The 19,355-nt window shown below is 44.6% G+C and overlaps 1 protein-coding gene across 1 annotated transcript in view; it reads right to left on the reverse strand.

Annotated features, from left to right (window-relative positions):
* The window catches only part of LOC134929601 (sodium-dependent neutral amino acid transporter B(0)AT3-like), a 219,403-nt gene that overhangs the window by 181,956 nt on the left and 18,092 nt on the right, over window positions 1-19,355 (reverse strand). The window contains exons 2-3 of the mRNA XM_063925188.1: window positions 1,384-1,524; window positions 420-557 (exon numbers count right to left, since the gene is read on the reverse strand). Coding sequence (XP_063781258.1) covers window positions 420-557; window positions 1,384-1,524 — 279 coding nt within the window. The remainder of the gene's footprint in view (window positions 1-419; window positions 558-1,383; window positions 1,525-19,355) is intronic.

Below are 19,355 nucleotides of genomic sequence, written 5' to 3' on the forward strand. Positions count from 1 at the left end.
AATCTATCCAATCCCCGAACTGATCCAACCAATCCCCACCCTGATCAATACAATACCCATCCTGATCTAGACAAGCCTGCCCCAATCCACCTATAATCTCCCACTTTTTGTCAAAGCTCCACCATCTTTCTCAGCCCGCACATTGGAAGTGTCCATGAAAATCAGTACAATATTGGTAGCTAGATATAGTTCGTTTTCTTAACTACTACTGTAATGGTTGTGCAAGTACAATATTAAAAATCTCTCATTCTCAGTACACACTAGCACTTATCTTTCCCATGCAAGGGAAATCATACCATGACATTAATTCAACTGCAACTTCATGTTCAATAATATCTTGAGTAAAACACACTGAGAAAATGCATGATTCTAAATGGTCACAAAAATACATCTGAGAACATAATAAACATTGGTAATACCTGTTGCATTTGAATTTGTTGTGCAGTAACTCCATGGAAGAGGGTTTTGAAAAGAATTAAAGAAATACCACAAGATCCATGCTACAATAGTATTATAATACACTCCCACCAGAAAAGAAACAAGCATTGAAGCAATACCTACAGAAGATAAGATTTTAAATCTAAGTTAGTTTCATTATCAATGCAATAAACTTCAATAAATTACAGAACATTATTAAAAATAATGTTCTCTTAATGGTTCTATGTTGCAAAGGGAACAATAAATAATATATTTTATAACACATTACAATGGCAGGTCCATGGCCATTAGTAAATATATTGCAGGCCCCAAGGCAAACGCTAGTAAGGGCCCCTATGTACCACCCAATGGTGAAAAAATTATATAACACATGTAACTTTGAAAGGGAAGGTGGGCCCCTTTCAGCTCTGGGCCCCATAGCAGCTGCACTCCCTGCACCTATTGTAGCTATGCCCTTGCATTTAACCAATATAATATATCTTTTGTTTGCAGTGAAACTGAAAATCAAAATTACTTATTGAAATGCATATACGGTGGGATGTACTAAAGCAAAAATGCAGTAAAAACCCTGTTTTCTGTGTTTTTACCTAATTTCCAAATGTACAGTACTAAGCCCTGGATGCCAGGGCTCCGATGCGGCTTCTGTCTGTATTCCTACCTGGGAGAGATCTGATTATTTGATGGACAGTGCTTTTAGAGTTTATGTTAATTTTTTCGGCAACCATGTTATTTGGGTGGCATTAATGGTTGCGTCACATAGGAAAATGTGCTGCTTTTGTTACAGGAATTCATGCACTTATGTGAACTTGGCTAGGAAGAAGAGAACTGGGTTTTGTTCATAATTAAGCAAATATTCATGCTGCATATAGGAAAATGCTATACCAGGGTAAATGTAATTGTGACTACTGAATACTGTATCAAGAGAGATCATTATTAAAGGCATACCAACTCCTCCAAGGTATGGTGAAACCGTGTTCCAAACTCCTATGCTTCCTCTCCTTAAGCGTTGTCCAATTGCAAGTTCTAGATGAAATAAGGGTATTCCCACCAAGATCAGTGCTATTCCATATGGAATTAAAAATGCACCTGGGAAAAGATATTTATAGATTTATTCTTCTTATGTAATTACTATATTAATGCTTTCTTGCAAAGAGAGTAAAATAAAGCATTAAAACATACTTGGGGGTAAATTTACTAAGATGGGAGTTCTATTTAAGATGAGATGTTGCCCATAGCAACCAATCAGATTCTACTTCTCATTTATCTAGCACCTTCTAGAAGATAATACCTGGAATCTGATTGGTTGCTATGGGCAACATCCCATCTTAAATAGAACTCCCATCTTAGTAAATTTACCCCTTGGTCTTTTGGTAAAGCAGGATTTTCCATTTAGCTGCCTTAAATGACCACTAAACCCCAATATAATTTGTTAGATAAAAATGATGAAGGAAAAGTACATTGTTATGTGCTGAACTCACATTTGATTGCAACTCGATTAAGTAGTTAAGAATTACCAACACACATCATTATACAGCAATGAAATTCCTCCCAAAACCGTTGGACAGTGTCCTAGTGGCCTCTAAAACAGAGGGAAACAGCTGAAAATCTGAGCTACTGTTGCACTTTCTAGCAAAGTGTTTATTTTGCATTTAATTACAGATCAGATATCATTATTTACTTGCAACCAGACAACAGACATTTACTTGCAGGCTCGGACTGGCTCACAGGGGTACAAGGGAAACCACCGGTAGGCCTCACTGCCTGGGGGACCCTCCTCCTTTAGGTATCAGGTTCTAGACTGTGCACTCGAATTATATATTATACAAATGTTACCTTATACTGCTCAGTATTATTATGTATTCTCTACGGTACATTGTACTGTCATTAATCTGGCACATTATCATGCATGCACTAGCATTAATTACTATATAAATTATCAAGGAGACCAGACCAGGTAATCTATAATGGTTAGCCAAACCTCGGTGGTGGCTGACCACACCCCCTTTGGAGGCTGGCCACACCTCTGATCATGGGCCCCTACCACTGCATACCCACGGTGGGCCCATCATGCTCCAGTCCGACACTGTTTACTTGCAACCAAAATTTCATATACTGTAGCTGCTTAGTGTGGAATTATGAAATTAAGGATCACGAGGACATATTTAAAAACACCCATAGGGACAGGTTTCCCTGTAGTGTAAAAGAAGTGAAGTGATTGCTAATGCAATTACATCCCTTCTTTCGTGTTATTAAATGTGTTCACAAGAAACACAAAAACGAAGTGCTTATTTGTTAATCAGAAGTCAGTCAAGGACCATGTAATCTTCAAATAATCACTGCTCCTCCACTCAATCATCAATCATCAGAAAAACTTCATCAGGGTTGTAGGTACCTTTAAATACCCATAGAATTACCAATTCACAGCTCATTAACATAAAACTTATTATACCACAAGATTTGTCATATTATCTAACTAAAGTAACTAACTAAATAAACAAATAAATAAATAAATAAATGTTTTAAATACTATTCACTCTCATTCATTATGATTGGAAAGGGATATGCCATTCCCAGCAGTATTCACTACACGCTGCAAATGGATATGGAAAAGTGAAAACAAATTTTAATTTGAAAGTGAAATTAAACACCACACTGGAACTATGGGATCAGTAGATGATCCTGGTGGCCGGGATGCCGGTGGTCACATTACCGACGCTGTCATCCCCATATTCAACATCCTGACAGGGGAGAGGTCAGTATTGAAACTCCCCCTCTACCCCCTAACCCTTCCTTACCACAGCCTAACCCTAACCTCCACCCTCAGTGACTAACACTAACCTTCCCCATTAGTGCCTAACCCTAACTTCCCCCCTTAGTGCCTAAACATAACCCCCCTTTCCGCAGCCTAACCCTGGTATTTTGGCTGTTGGTATCCCGACAGCAGGGATCTGGAATGTATACTAGAACTATTGCTCCTGCTTGCCCCCTTTTCACTTGGCCTGGTAATAGTTGTATAATGTAATAACTAGAGATGAGCGGGATTGGTTCGTCGAGATCCGAACCCCCCACCCCGAACTTCATGTGGTTTTCACGGGTCCGAGGCAGCCTCAGTTCTTCCTGCCTTGCTCTGTTAACCTGAACGAGGCCAAACGTCATAATCCCGCTGTCGGATTCTCGCGAGATTCGTATTCCATATAAAGAACCGCACGTCACCCCCATTTTCACTCGTGCATTGTAGATTGAGCGGAGAGGATGTGGCTACGTTCTCTGCCTGAAATGCTCAATATCTGTGCTCAGTGTGCTGCATTGTGGTGACCACTAGAGATGAGCGGGTTTGGTTCCTCGGAATCCGAACCCCCCCGAACTTCAGCCTTTTTACACGGGTCCGAGGCAGACTCGGATCTTCCCGCCTTGCTCGGTTAACCCGAGCGCGCCCGAACGTCATCATCCCGCTGTCGGATTCTCGCGAGGCTCGTATTCTATCGCGAGACTCGGATCCTATATAAGGAGCCGCGCGTCGCCGCCATTTTCACACGTGCATTGAGATTGATAGGGAGAGGACGTGGCTGGCGTCCTCTCCGTTTAGATAGAGAGTGAGACACTTGATTTACTAGTAATTTAATTTTAGTAATTTTGGGGAGCATTAGGACTGGAGTACTCAGAGAGTGCAGAGTTTTGCTGATAGTTATACTACTGACCACCAGTTTTATTTATTATTTAAAATCCGTTCTCTGCCTGAAAAAAACGATACACAGTCACATACCATATCTGTGCTCAGCCTCAGTGTGCTGCATGATAATATCATCTATGTATATCTGACTGTGCTGAGTGCTCACTGCTCACACAGCTTAATTGTGGGGGAGACTGGGGAGCAGTTATAGCAGGAGTACATAACAGTGCACACTTTTGCTGCCAGTGTGACTGACCAGTGACCACCAGTATATTGTCTGCCTGAAAAAGTTAAACACTCGTGTGGTGTTTTTTTTTTTTATTCTATAAACGCATTCTGCTGACAGACAGTGTCCAGCAGGTCCGTCATTCATTATATTATAATATATACCTGCAGTAGTGATATATATATATTTTTTATATCATTATCATCCAGTCTATACTAGCAGACGCAGTACGGTAGTCCACGGCTGTAGCTACCTCTGTGTCGGCAGTGCTCGTCCATAATTGTATACCTACCTGTGGTGGGTTTTTTTTTTCTATCTTCTTCATACTAGTAGTTTAGGAGTCTGCTGACAGTGTCCAGCAGGTCCGTCATTATATAATATATACCTGTCCTGCAGTAGTGATATATATATATATTTTTTATATCATTATCATCCAGTCTATACTAGCAGACGCAGTACGGTAGTCCACGGCTGTAGCTACCTCTGTGTCGGCAGTGCTCGTCCATAATTGTATACCTACCTGTGGTGGGTTTTTTTTTTCTATCTTCTTCATACTAGTAGTTTAGGAGTCTGCTGACAGTGTCCAGCAGGTCCGTCATTATATAATATATACCTGTCCTGCAGTAGTGATATATATATATTTTTTATATCATTATCATCCAGTCTATACTAGCAGACGCAGTACGGTAGTCCACGGCTGTAGCTACCTCTGTGTCGGCAGTGCTCGTCCATAATTGTATACCTACCTGTGGTGGGATTTTTTTTTCTATCTTCTTCATACTAGTAGTTTAGGAGTCTGCTGACAGTGTCCAGCAGGTCCGTCATTATATAATATATACCTGTCCTGCAGTAGTGATATATATATATTTTTTATATCATTACCATCCAGTCTATACTAGCAGACGCAGTACAGTAGTCCACGGCTGTAGCTACCTCTGTGTCGGCAGTGCTCGTCCATAATTGTATACCTACCTGTGGTGGGTTTTTTTTTTCCTATCTTCTTCATACTAGTAGTTTAGGAGTCTGCTGACAGTGTCCAGCAGGTCCGTCATTATATAATATATACCTGTCCTGCAGTAGTGATATATATATATTTTTTATATCATTATCATCCAGTCTATACTAGCAGACGCAGTACGGTAGTCCACGGCTGTAGCTACCTCTGTGTCGGCAGTCGCTCGTCCATAATTGTATACCTACCTGTGGTGGGTTTTTTTTTTCTATCTTCTTCATACTAGTAGTTTAGGAGTCTGCTGACAGTGTCCAGCAGGTCCGTCATTATATAATATATACCTGTCCTGCAGTAGTGATATATATATATTTTTTATATCATTATCATCCAGTCTATACTAGCAGACGCAGTACGGTAGTCCACGGCTGTAGCTACCTCTGTGTCGGCAGTGCTCGTCCATAATTGTATACCTACCTGTGGTGGTTTTTTTTTTCTATCTTCTTCATACTAGTAGTTTAGGAGTCTGCTGACAGTGTCCAGCAGGTCCGTCATTATATAATATATACCTGTCCTGCAGTAGTGATATATATATATTTTTTATATCATTATCATCCAGTCTATACTAGCAGACGCAGTACGGTAGTCCACGGCTGTAGCTACCTCTGTGTCGGCAGTGCTCGTCCATAATTGTATACCTACCTGTGGTGGGTTTTTTTTTTCTATCTTCTTCATACTAGTAGTTTAGGTGTCTGCTGACAGTGTCCAGCAGGTCCGTCATTATATAATATATATCTGTCCTGCAGTAGTGATATATATATATTTTTTATATCATTATCATCCAGTCTATACTAGCAGACGCAGTACAGTAGTCCACGGCTGTAGCTACCTCTGTGTCGGCAGTGCTCGTCCATAATTGTATACCTACCTGTGGTGGGTTTTTTTTTCCCTATCTTCTTCATACTAGTAGTTTAGGAGTCTGCTGACAGTGTCCAGCAGGTCCGTCATTATATAATATATACCTGTCCTGCAGTAGTGATATATATATATTTTTTATATCATCATCCAGTCTATACTAGCAGACGCAGTACGGTAGTCCACGGCTGTAGCTACCTCTGTGTCGGCAGTCGCTCGTCCATAATTGTATACCTACCTGTGGTGGGTTTTTTTTTTCTATCTTCTTCATACTAGTAGTTTAGGAGTCTGCTGACAGTGTCCAGCAGGTCCGTCATTATATAATATATACCTGTCCTGCAGTAGTGATATATATATATTTTTTATATCATCCAGTCTATACTAGCAGACGCAGTACGGTAGTCCACGGCTGTAGCTACCTCTGTGTCGGCAGTCGCTCGTCCATAATTGTTTACCTACCTGTGGTGGGTTTTTTTTTCTATCTTCTTCATACTAGTAGTTTAGGAGTCTGCTGACAGTGTCCAGCAGGTCCGTCATTATATAATATATACCTGTCCTGCAGTAGTGATATATATATATATTTTTTATATCATTATCATCCAGTCTATACTAGCAGACGCAGTATGGTAGTCCACAGCTGTAGCTACCTCTGTGTCGGCAGTCACTCGTCATCCATAAGTATACTAGTATCCATCCATCTCCATTGTTTACCTGAGGTGCCTTTTAGTTGTGCCTATTAAAATATGGAGAACAAAAATGTTGAGGTTCCAAAAATAGGGAAAGATCAAGATCGACTTCCACCTCGTGCTGAAGCTGCTGCCACTAGTCATGGCCGAGACGATGAAATGCCATCAACGTCGTCTGCCAAGGCCAATGCCCAATGTCATAGTACAGAGCATGTAAAATCCAAAACACCAAATATCAGTAAAAAAAGGACTCAAAAATCTAAAATAAAATCGTCGGAGGAGAAGCGTAAACTTGCCAATATGCCATTTACCACACGGAGTGGCAAGGAACGGCTGAGGCCCTGGCCTATGTTCATGGCTAGTGGTTCAGCTTCACATGAGGATGGAAGCACTCAGCCTCTCGCTAGAAAAATGAAAAGACTTAAGCTGGCAAAAGCACAGCAAAGAACTGTGCGTTCTTCGAAATCACAAATCCACAAGGAGAGTCCAATTGTGTCGGTTGCGATGCCTGACCTTCCCAACACTGGACGTGAAGAGCATGCGCCTTCCACCATTTGCACGCCCCCTGCAAGTGCTGGAAGGAGCACCCGCAGTCCAGTTCCTGATAGTCAGATTGAAGATGTCAGTGTTGAAGTACACCAGGATGAGGAGGATATGGGTGTTGCTGGCGCTGGGGAGGAAATTGACCAGGAGGATTCTGATGGTGAGGTGGTTTGTTTAAGTCAGGCACCCGGGGAGACACCTGTTGTCCGTGGGAGGAATATGGCCATTGACATGCCTGGTGAAAATACCAAAAAAATCAGCTCTTCGGTGTGGAAGTATTTCAACAGAAATGCGGACAACATTTGTCAAGCCATGTGTTGCCTTTGTCAAGCTGTAATAAGTAGGGGTAAGGACGTTAACCACCTCGGAACATCCTCCCTTATACGTCACCTGCAGCGCATTCATCATAAGTCAGTGACAAGTTCAAAAACTTTGGGCGACAGCGGAAGCAGTCCACTGACCAGTAAATCCCTTCCTCTTGTAACCAAGCTCATGCAAACCACCCCACCAACTCCCTCAGTGTCAATTTCCTCCTTCCCCAGGAATGCCAATAGTCCTGCAGGCCATGTCACTGGCAATTCTGACGAGTCCTCTCCTGCCTGGGATTCCTCCGATGCATCCTTGCGTGTAACGCCTACTGCTGCTGGCGCTGCTGTTGTTGCTGCTGGGAGTCGATCGTCATCCCAGAGGGGAAGTCGTAAGATGACTTTTACTACTTCCACCAAGCAATTGACTGTCCAACAGTCCTTTGCGAGGAAGATGAAATATCACAGCAGTCATCCTGCTGCAAAGCGGATAACTGAGGCCTTGGCATCCTGGGCGGTGAGAAACGTGGTTCCGGTATCCATCATTACTGCAGAGCCAACTATAGACTTGATTGAGGTACTGTGTCCCCGGTACCAAATACCATCTAGGTTCCATTTTTCTAGGCAGGCGATACCGAAAATGTACACAGACCTCAGAAAAAGACTCACCAGTGTCCTAAAAAATGCAGTTGTACCCAATGTCCACTTAACTATGGACATGTGGACAAGTGGAGCAGGGCAGACTCAGGACTATATGACTGTGACAGCCCACTGGGTAGATGTATTGACTCCCGCCGCAAGCGGCGGCACCAGTAGCAGCATCTCGCAAACGCCAACTCTTTCCTAGGCAGGCTACGCTTTGTATCACCGCTTTCCAGAATACGCACACAGCTAAAAACCTCTTACGGCAACTGAGGAAGATCATCGCAGAATGGCTTACCCCAATTGGACTCTCCTGTGGATTTGTGGCATCGGACAACGCCAGCAATATTGTGTGTGCATTAAATATGGGCAAATTCCAGCACGTCCCATGTTTTGCACATACCTTGAATTTGGTGGTGCAGAATTATTTAAAAAACGAGAGGGGCGTGCAAGAGATGCTGTCGGTGGCCAGAAGAATTGCGGGACACTTTCGGCGTACAGGCACCACGTACAGAAGACTGGAGCAACACCAAAAACGCCTGAACCTGCCCTGCCATCATCTGAAGCAAGAAGTGGTAACGAGGTGGAATTCAACCCTCTATATGCTTCAGAGGTTGGAGGAGCAGCAAAAGGCCATTCAAGCCTATACAACTGACCACGATATAGGAGGTGGAATGCACCTGTCTCAAGCGCAGTGGAGAATGATTTCAACGTTGTGCAAGGTTCTGCAACCTTTTGAACTTGCCACACGTGAAGTCAGTTCAGACACTGCCAGCCTGAGTCAGGTCATTCCCCTCATCAGGCTTTTGCAGAAGAAGCTGGAGACATTGAAGGAGGAGCTAACACTGAGCGATTCCGCTAGGCATGTGGGACTTGTGGATGGAGCCCTTAATTTGCTTAACAAGGATTCACGGGTGGTCAATCTGTTGAAATCAGAGCACTACATTTTGGCCACCGTGCTCGATCCTAGATTTAAAACCTACCTTGGATCTCTCTTTCCGGCAGACACAAGTCTGCAGGGGTTCAAAGAACTGCTGGTGAGAAAATTGTCAAGTCAAGCGGAACGCGACCTGTCAACATCTCCTCCTTCACATTCTCCCGCAACTGGGGGTGCGAGGAAAAGGCTCAGAATTCCGAGCCCACCCGCTGGCGGTGATGCAGGGCAGTCTGGAGCGACTGCTGATGCTGACATCTGGTCCGGACTGAAGGACCTGACAATGATTACGGACGTGTCGTCTACTGTCACTGCATATGATTCTCTCACCATTGAAAGAATGGTGGAGGATTATATGAGTGACCGCATCCAAGTAGGCACGTCAGACAGTCCGTACGTATACTGGCAGGAAAAAGAGGCAATTTGGAGGCCCTTGCACAAACTGGCTTTATTCTACCTAAGTTGCCCTCCCACAAGTGTGTACTCCGAAAGAGTGTTTAGTGCCGCCGCTCATCTTGTCAGCAATCGGCGTACGAGGTTACTTCCAGAAAATGTGGAGAAGATGATGTTCATTAAAATGAATTATAATCAATTCCTCCATGGAGATATTCACCAGCAGCAATTGCCTCCACAAAGTACACAGGGAGCTGTGATGGTGGATTCCAGTGGGGATGAATTGATAATCTGTGAGGAGGGGGATGTACACGGTGATGAATCGGAGGATGATGATGAGGTGGACATCTTGCCTCTGTAGAGCCAGTTTGTGCAAGGAGAGATTAATTGCTTCTTTTTTGGTGGGGGTCCAAACCAACCCGTCATTTCAGTCACAGTCGTGTGGCAGACCCTGTCACTGAAATGATGGGTTGGTTAAAGTGTGCATGTCCTGTTTATACAACATAAGGGTGGGTGGGAGGGCCCAAGGATAATTCCATCTTGCACCTCTTTTTTCTTTCATTTTTCTTTGCGTCATGTGCTGTTTGGGGAGTGTTTTTTGGAAGGGCCATCCTGCCTGACACTGCAGTGCCACTCCTAGATGGGCCAGGTGTTTGTGTCGGCCACTTGGGTCGCTGAGCTTAGTCACACAGCTACCTCATTGCGCCTCTTTTTTTCTTTGCGTCATGTGCTGTTTGGGGAGTGTTTTTTGGAAGGGCCATCCTGCGTGACACTGCAGTGCCACTCCTAGATGGGCCTGGTGTTTGTGTCGGCCACTTGGGTCGCTGAGCTTAGTCATCCAGCGACCTCGGTGCAAATTTTAGGACTAAAAATAATATTGTGGAGGTGTGAGGTGTTCAGAATAGACTGAAAATGAGTGGAAATTATGGTTATTGAGGTTAATAATACTTTGGGATCAAAATGACCCCCAAATTCTATGATTTAAGCTGTTTTTTAGGGTTTTTTGAAAAAAACACCCGAATCCAAAACACACCCGAATCCGACAAAAAAAATTCGGTGAGGTTTTGCCTAAACGCGTTCGAACCCAAAACACGGCCGCGGAACCGAACCCAAAACCAAAACACAAAACCCGAAAAATTTCCGGTGCACATCACTAGTGACCACCAGTATATAGTAGTACAGTACAGTAGGCCATTGCTGTATTTTGCAGCTCTGTGTCAGAGTCAGTTCTAGTATCCTGATCAGTGCTCAATATCTGTGCTGCATTGTTGTGACCAGTATATAGTAGTACAGTGCTGCATTGTGGTGACCACCAGTATATAGTAGTACAGTACAGTAGGCCATTGCTGTATCTTGCAGCTCTGTGTCAGACTCAGTTCTAGTATCCTGATCAGTGCTCAATATCTGTGCTGCATTGTTTTGACCAGTATATACTAGTACAGTGCTGCATTGTGGTGACCACCAGTGTATAGTAGTACAGTACAGTAGGCCATTACTGTATCTTGCAGCTCCATGTCAGACTCAGTTCTAGTATCCTGATCAGTGCTCAATATCTGTGCTGCATTGTGGTGACCACCAGTATATAGTAGTACAGTGCTGCATTGTGGTGACCACCAGTATATAGTAGTATAGTACAGTAGGCCATTGCTGTATCTTGCAGCTCCATGTCAGACTCAGTTCTAGTATCCTGATCAGTGCTCAATAGCTATGCTGCATTGTTGTGACCAATATATAGTAGTACAGTGCTGCATTGTGGTGACCACCAGTATATAGTAGTACAGAATATTAGACCATTGCTGTATCTTGCCACTCTGTGTCACTTCTAGTATCCTGATCAGTGCTCAATATCTGTGCTGCATTGTGGTGACCACCAGTATATAGTAGTACAGTGCTGCATTGTGGTTATAGTAGTACAGTACAGTAGGCCATTGCTGTATCTTGCAGCTCCGTGTCAGACTCCGTTCTAGTATCCTGATCAGTGCTCAATATCTGTGCTGCATTGTTGTGACCAGTATATAGTAGTACAGTGCTGCATTGTGGTGACCACCAGTATATAGTAGTACAGTACAGTAGGCCATTGCTGTATCTTGCTGCTCTGTGTCACTTCTAGTATCCTGATCAGTGCTCAATATCTATTGTGACAAGAACACTGGGATAGTGTTTGAGGGCAGGTATATTTGTCCCAGGTTCTTGTCTTACATGTTTTAGAAAATGTTAACTTCTAGGAAAAATGCTTTTTGTTTTGTCTGAACCTTTTCAGTTTGCTGTAAAAGCTGGGTAAAGGCTCTGAGAGAGAGATAAGGCGAGTTCTAGACATTGGGCCCAGTTCGGGTCTTTGGCCTCACAGAGGGCTAATCAGGGTTTCAGCTGTGTAAGAGTGATATAGTGCTTCTAACCTGATTAGTATGGGCAGACTGCCTGGGAAGGCTGCAGGATCTGTGTGTGAGAGACACGCTTTCTGATGCAAGTAAGCTATACAGTATGTACTGAAGAACTCTGTGTTTTGTTTAGTGACAGTTAGGAACATCTTATGTTTAGTTAGTGCCGGACAGGCAAGGTATTTTTATTTTGGGGTTTGTTTTATTTTCTGTTTCAATAAAACTGGCCGGGGTCAGTTGTACCAGAAACTGGACTTGTGTTGTTCCTCAGCTGCTGCATGCTGCCATATTCCCCAGGAAAAGGCACCTTGCACCCCTACAGTGTTACAACTTGGTGGAGAATGCGAGCAGGCCGTTCTGCGCATAAGTGAAAGCAGCAGCTTTGTGAGGTCTGCAGAAAACGGTGGTTTATGCAGATACAGCCCAGTGTGAAGTTACTGAGACTCACCCCTGAGGGTTTGATATATGTCCTGGGTGAAAGCAGCTGCAAAGCCGCCTGAAAAATCTGTTGACATGGAGGATCTGCTTAAAGCCTTGCTGCAAGCTACAGCGGCTCAGCAGGAGGCCAACCGACAGCAGCAGGTGGCAATGGAGGAAAATAGGAGACAACAGCAGGTGGCAATGGAGGAAAATTGGAGACTACAGCAGGAGGCCAACAGACAGCAGCAGGTGGCAATGGAGGAAAATAAGAGACAACAGCAGGCAGTTGTTGATGAACTTTACAGGCAACAGCGTCAGGATAGAGAGGCCTTAGCAGAAGTGGTGCAGAGACTTGCAGCTCGGGTTGGAGATGTGGCCGTCAGTGCTCCAACCAGCTCTAGTTCTATACGAGCCAGTCACTTCCTGCAGAAAATGACAGAGGCTGATGATGTGGAGGCCTATCTGACCACGTTTGAAAGGACTGCCGAGCGTGAGAACTGGCCGAAAGCACAGTGGGCCAGTCTGCTGGCACCTTTCCTGTCAGGTGAGCCCAAAAAAGCTTACTTTGATTTAAGCCCTGCTGAGGCTCGGGACTATGATAAACTAAAGACTGAGATCCTGACCCGCCTGGGAGTCACGCTGTCAGTACGAGCACAACGGGTGCACCGTTGGCTGTACGCCATGGAGAAGCCTCCGCGCTCCCAGATGCACGACCTTATTCAGCTAACAAAAAAATGGCTGCAGCCAGAGACATTAACTGGTCCCCAGATGGTGGAAAGAGTCGTCATGGACCGCTACTTGAGATCTTTGCCCATGGTCCTGCGCAAGTGGGTGAGCCATGGAAACCCGGGTACTGCTGACCAATTAGTGGACATGGTAGAGAGGTATTTGGCAGCAGAGGAACTACTGATGACCACCCAGCAACCCATAGATCCTCGACAGCGCCCTTCAGTAAAGACTGGTAAGACTGTTCCGTGGGAAAACGTTGCTGGGCGGTTAAGAGAACGCAAGGCTGGAGAGACTGTAAACACTGGCCCTGGAAACAGGCCAATGGGGCTAGAACGGTCTATGCTGCCCAAATGGGTTGATAATCGTGTGGTTAAATGTTTTAGGTGTGGTATGCCAGGTCATGTTATTGCCAATTGCCCAGTCACGCAAGAACCCATGCAATGTGATGCTGCCTTTGAATGTCGCAGAATGTCTTTCTTTGCTAGGTTAGCCTGTACTGTGGTACCTTCACCTGAGCTGGAAAAACAAATGTGTGATGTGTTCTTAGAAGGTAACCGGGTAGAGGCCTTGCTAGATTCAGGAAGTTTAGTTACCCTCGTGAAAGCTGGGTTAGTGAACCCCTTAAAGGTCCAGCAAATACCTATTGGGGTAACTTGCATACATGGGGATACCCAATATTATGCCACTGCTGAGGTGAATATAGAAACTTGTTGTGGGTCAGCAATGGTTAAAGTGGGACTGGTCCCTACCTTGGTGCATGAGGCCATAATAGGGAGGGATTTTCCTCATTTTTGGAAACTGTGGGAATCACGGTTATCAACAGATGTGAGAAGTAAAAAGCCAGTTGATAATACCGGTGATTTTATGGATGTACGTGGGTCTTCGGAACTTTCTGGCCCTTTGCCTTTTGCTAGTTTGGCTGGGGAAGTGACAGATGGGGAGTCCAGTGAGGACCCTCTTGCCGGGAACAGAGACATAGTAGTTAGAACTGAAAGCGTGCCTGACCTGGAGGTAAAGAAGGATCTGTTTGCGTCTGAACAGTTAAAGGATCCTACCTTAATAAAGGCTAGAGAGAATGTTAAGATTGTTAATGGGGAACCTGTGGTACCAGGTGACAGGGTTACGTATCCCCACATGGCCATCTGTAATGAGCTCTTGTACCACATTGTCAAAAGGGGTGAGGATGTGGTGGAACAGCTGGTAGTTCCCCAGCCTTATCGGAGAACGGTACTAGATTTAGCTCATAGTCACGTTACCGCAGGACATTTAGGGGCAGAAAAAACCACTGAAAGAGTTTTACAAAGGTTCTTTTGGCCAGGGGTTTATAAAGAAGTGTCTGAATATTGTTCTTCCTGTCCTGAATGCCAGTATCATGCCCCTAGACCCCATTTCAGGAGCCCACTAGTTCCCATGCCTATTATAGAGGTCCCGTTTGACAGAATAGCCATGGATCTCGTGGGGCCCTTGTTAAAGTCTGCTCGGGGCCATCAGTATATCCTGGTAATTATGGACTATGCCACTCGATATCCTGAGGCTGTCCCTTTACGCACTATCACAACCAAGGCGATAGCTAGGGAGCTGGTGCAGGTATTTAGTAGAGTGGGAATACCAAAAGAAATTTTGACTGACCAAGGTACTCCATTTATGTCAAGGATCATGAAAGAATTGTGCAAGTTATTTAAGGTCACTCACCTCAGGACGTCCATCTACCATCCCCAAACTGACGGGTTGGTGGAAAGGTTTAATAAAACATTAAAAAGTATGTTAAAAAAGGTTGTTGAGAGAGATGGGAAAAACTGGGATTGTTTGTTGCCCTACTTGTTAATGGCCATCAGAGAAGTTCCTCAGTCCTCTACGGGGTTTTCTCCATTTGATTTGTTGTATGGTAGACACCCCAGAGGGCTGTTGGATGTTGCCAAAGAGACGTGGGAAGGACAGCCCACTCCTTATAGAAGCGTTATTGAGCATGTAACACAAATGCAGGATAGGATTGCAGCCGTGGTACCTGTTGTCAGAGAGCACATGGAACAGGCCCAAAGTGCTCAACAGAGGGTCTATAACCGGAGTGCCAAGATACGGGAATTTGCTCCTGGAGATAGAGTTCTTGTTTTGGTACCCACTGTGGAAAGCAAATTCCTAGCTAAATGGCAGGGTCCATTTGAGATTAGGGAAAAAGTGAATGAGGTTAATTACAAAGTATACCAGCCGGGAAAGAGAAAACCCGAACAGATCTACCATGTTAACTTAATCAAACCCTGGAAAGATAGGTTGTCTCTGTCAGCGGAGCCTTGCCCTTCGGTGTCTTCACCCCGGTTGCTTCCCGCAGTGAAGGTGTCAGAGACATTATCAGCTGATCAGAACAATCAGGTTAAAGAATTTCTCATCCAAAATAGGGAGGTATTTTCAGAGCTGCCAGGCCGAACGACCATAATAAAACATGACATTGTCACAGAACCAGGGGTCAGGGTTCATTTAAAGCCATATAGGATTCCTGAAGCTCAGCGAGAAGCTATTTCTAAGGAAGTTAAAACCATGTTAGAACTTGGAGTCATAGAGGAGTCTAACAGTGAGTGGTCCAGTCCCATAGTGCTCATCCCGAAGCCCGACGGTAGCATACGCTTCTGTAATGACTTTCGTAAGTTAAATGAGGTGTCCAAGTTTGACGCATACCCCATGCCCCGTGTAGATGAGCTTGTAGAAAGGCTGGGAACAGCCAGGTTTCTCACCACATTGGACCTGACCAAAGGTTACTGGCAAATACCTTTATCTGATAGCGCCAAAGAAAAAACAGCCTTTTCGGTTCCGGAGGGGCTGTACCAGTATAAGATGTTACCCTTTGGGTTGCATGGGGCTCCAGCAACCTTTCAACGGGCGATGGATAAAATTTTGAGGCCCCATAGAAAATATGCAGCTGCCTATTTGGATGATGTGGTAATTCACAGTACAGACTGGGGGTCACATTTGGTTAAAGTACAAGCAGTACTGGACTCAATCAGAGAGGCAGGGTTAACTGCTAACCCAAAGAAGTGCTGCCTCGCAATGGAGGAGGTCAAATACTTGGGCTTCACCATAGGCAGAGGTCTGATTAGGCCCCAATTGAATAAAGTTGATGCTATTCAAAACTGGCCTCGTCCAGTGAATAAAAAACAGGTAAGGGCTTTTTTGGGAATTACTGGGTACTATAGACGGTTTATTCCTAATTTTGCGACAACAGCGGTGCCGTTGTCAGACCTTACCAAAGGGAAGCAGTCAAATGTGGTGAAATGGAACCCTGATGCAGAAAAGGCGTTCCAAGCGTTAAAAGTGGCTTTGTGTTCACAACCGGTGTTGATAACACCAGATTTTTCAAAAGAATTTGTGGTACAGACAGATGCCTCAGAGGTTGGGATAGGTGCTGTGCTGTCCCAAACCAGAGATGGGGACGAACACCCTATCATTTATTTGAGTAGGAAACTCAATGAGCATGAAAAAAGGTATGCCATTGTGGAAAAGGAGGCTTTGGCCATTAAGTGGGCACTAGATACCTTGAGATATTACCTCTTGGGTAGACAATTCAGACTAGTGACAGACCATGCCCCTTTAAAATGGATGTATGTAAATAGAGGCAAGAATGCTCGTGTAACTAGATGGTTTCTAGCGTTGCAGGACTTTAAGTTTACGGTCGAACATAGACCGGGAACACAATTGGCCAACGCAGATGCATTGTCTCGCATCTTCTGTTTGGGGGCTACAAGTGTTCCGGCCCCTAGGTCGAAACAGGGGAGGGGGATATGTGACAAGAACACTGGGATAGTGTTTGAGGGCAGGTATATTTGTCCCAGGTTCTTGTCTTACATGTTTTAGAAAATGTTAACTTCTAGGAAAAATGCTTTTTGTTTTGTCTGAACCTTTTCAGTTTGCTGTAAAAGCTGGGTAAAGGCTCTGAGAGAGAGATAAGGCGAGTTCTAGACATTGGGCCCAGTTCGGGTCTTTGGCCTCACAGAGGGCTAATCAGGGTTTCAGCTGTGTAAGAGTGATATAGTGCTTCTAACCTGATTAGTATGGGCAGACTGCCTGGGAAGGCTGCAGGATCTGTGTGTGAGAGACACGCTTTCTGATGCAAGTAAGCTATACAGTATGTACTGAAGAACTCTGTGTTTTGTTTAGTGACAGTTAGGAACATCTTATGTTTAGTTAGTGCCGGACAGGCAAGGTATTTTTATTTTGGGGTTTGTTTTATTTTCTGTTTCAATAAAACTGGCCGGGGTCAGTTGTACCAGAAACTGGACTTGTGTTGTTCCTCAGCTGCTGCATGCTGCCATATTCCCCAGGAAAAGGCACCTTGCACCCCTACAGTGTTACACTATGCTCAGTGTCAGTGCTGCATTGTGGTGTCTTGTGCCGCATCTTGCTGCTGTAGGGTGCTGTGGTAGTGCCCTGTCACTGTGCATAGGTCATCATCATTCCAGTCAAAGTGGTATTTGGTATATATAGTGGTATCTAATTCCAGACATTACTGCCGTCTAATTACAGATATATTACTGGCATATAATTCCATACATTAAAAAATGGAGAACAAAAATGTGGAGGGTAAAATAGGGAAATATCAAGATCTACTTCCACCTAGTGCTGAAGCTGCTGCCACTAGTTATGGCAGAGATGAAGGAATGCCATCAACGTCGTCTGCCAAGGCCCAATGTCATAGTAGAGAGCGTGTAAAATCCAAAAAGCAAAAGTTCAGTAAAATGATGACCCAAAAATCCAAATTAAAATCGTCTGAGGAGAAGCGTAAACATGCCAATATGCCATTTACGACACGGAGTGGCAAGGAATGGCTGAGGCCCTGGCCCATGTTCATGGCTAGTGGTTCAGCTTCACATGAGGATGAAAGCACTCATCCTCCCGCTAGAAAAATTAAAAGAGTTAAGCTGGCAAGAGCACAGCAAAGAACTGTGCGTTCTTCTAAATCACAAATCTCCAAGGAGAGTCCAATTGTGTCGGTTGCGATGCCTGACCTTCCCAACACTGGACGGGAAGAGGTGGCTCCTTCCACCATTTGTACGCCCCCTGCAAGTGCTGGATTGAGCACCCACAGTCCAGTTCCTGATATTCAAATTGAAGATGTCACTGCTGAAGTACACCAGGATGAGGATATGGGTGTTGCTGGCCCTGAGGAGGAAATTGACAAGGAAGATTCTGATGGTGAGGTGGTTTGTTTAAGTCAGGCACCCAGGGAGACACCTGTTGTCCGTGGGATGAATATGGCCATTGACATGCTTGGTCAAAATCCCCCCCCCCCAAAAAAAAAAAAAAAATCACCTCTTCGGTGTGGAATTATTTTAACAGAAATGCGGACAACAGGTGTCAAGCAGTGTGTTGCCTTTGTCAAGGTGTAATAAGTAGGGGTAAGGACGTTAACCACCTAGGAACATCCTCCCCTATACGTCACCTGGAGCGCATTCATCCGAAGTCATTGACAAGTTCAAAAACTTTGGGTGACAGCGGAAGCAGTCCCTTCTTCCTCTTGTGTCCAAGCTAATGCAAACCACCCCACCAACTCCCTCAGTGTCAATTTCCTCCTTAGACAGGAACGCCAATAGTCCTGCAGGCCATGTCACTGGCAAGTCTGACGAATCCTCTTCTAACTGGGATTCCTCCGATGGATCCTTGAGTGTAACGCCTACTGCTGCTGGCACTGCAGTTGTTGCTGCTCGGAGTCGATCATCATCCCAGAGGGGAAGTCGGAAGATCACTTGTGCTACTTCCAGTAAGCAATTGACTGTACAACAGTCCTTTGCGAGGAAGATGAAATATCACAGCAGTCATCCTGTTGCAAAGTGGATAAATCAGGCCTTGACAACTATGTTGGTGTTAGACGTGTGTCCGGTATCTGCTGTTAGTTTACAGGGACTTAGAGAATTTCTTGAGGTAGTGTGTCCCCGGTACCAAATACCATCTAAATTCCACTTCTCTAGGCAGGCGATACAGAGAATGTACACAGACGTCAGAAAAAGATTCCGCAGTGTCCTAAAAAATGCAGTTGTACTCAGTATCCACTTAACCACGGACATGTGGACAAGTGGAGCAGGGCAGACTAAGGACTATATGACTGTGACAGCCCACTGGGTAGAAGTATTGCCTCCTGCAG

Source organism: Pseudophryne corroboree, chromosome 5, assembly GCF_028390025.1.
Source record: "Pseudophryne corroboree isolate aPseCor3 chromosome 5, aPseCor3.hap2, whole genome shotgun sequence".
In the NCBI taxonomy this organism is placed as follows: Eukaryota; Metazoa; Chordata; class Amphibia; order Anura; family Myobatrachidae; genus Pseudophryne; species Pseudophryne corroboree.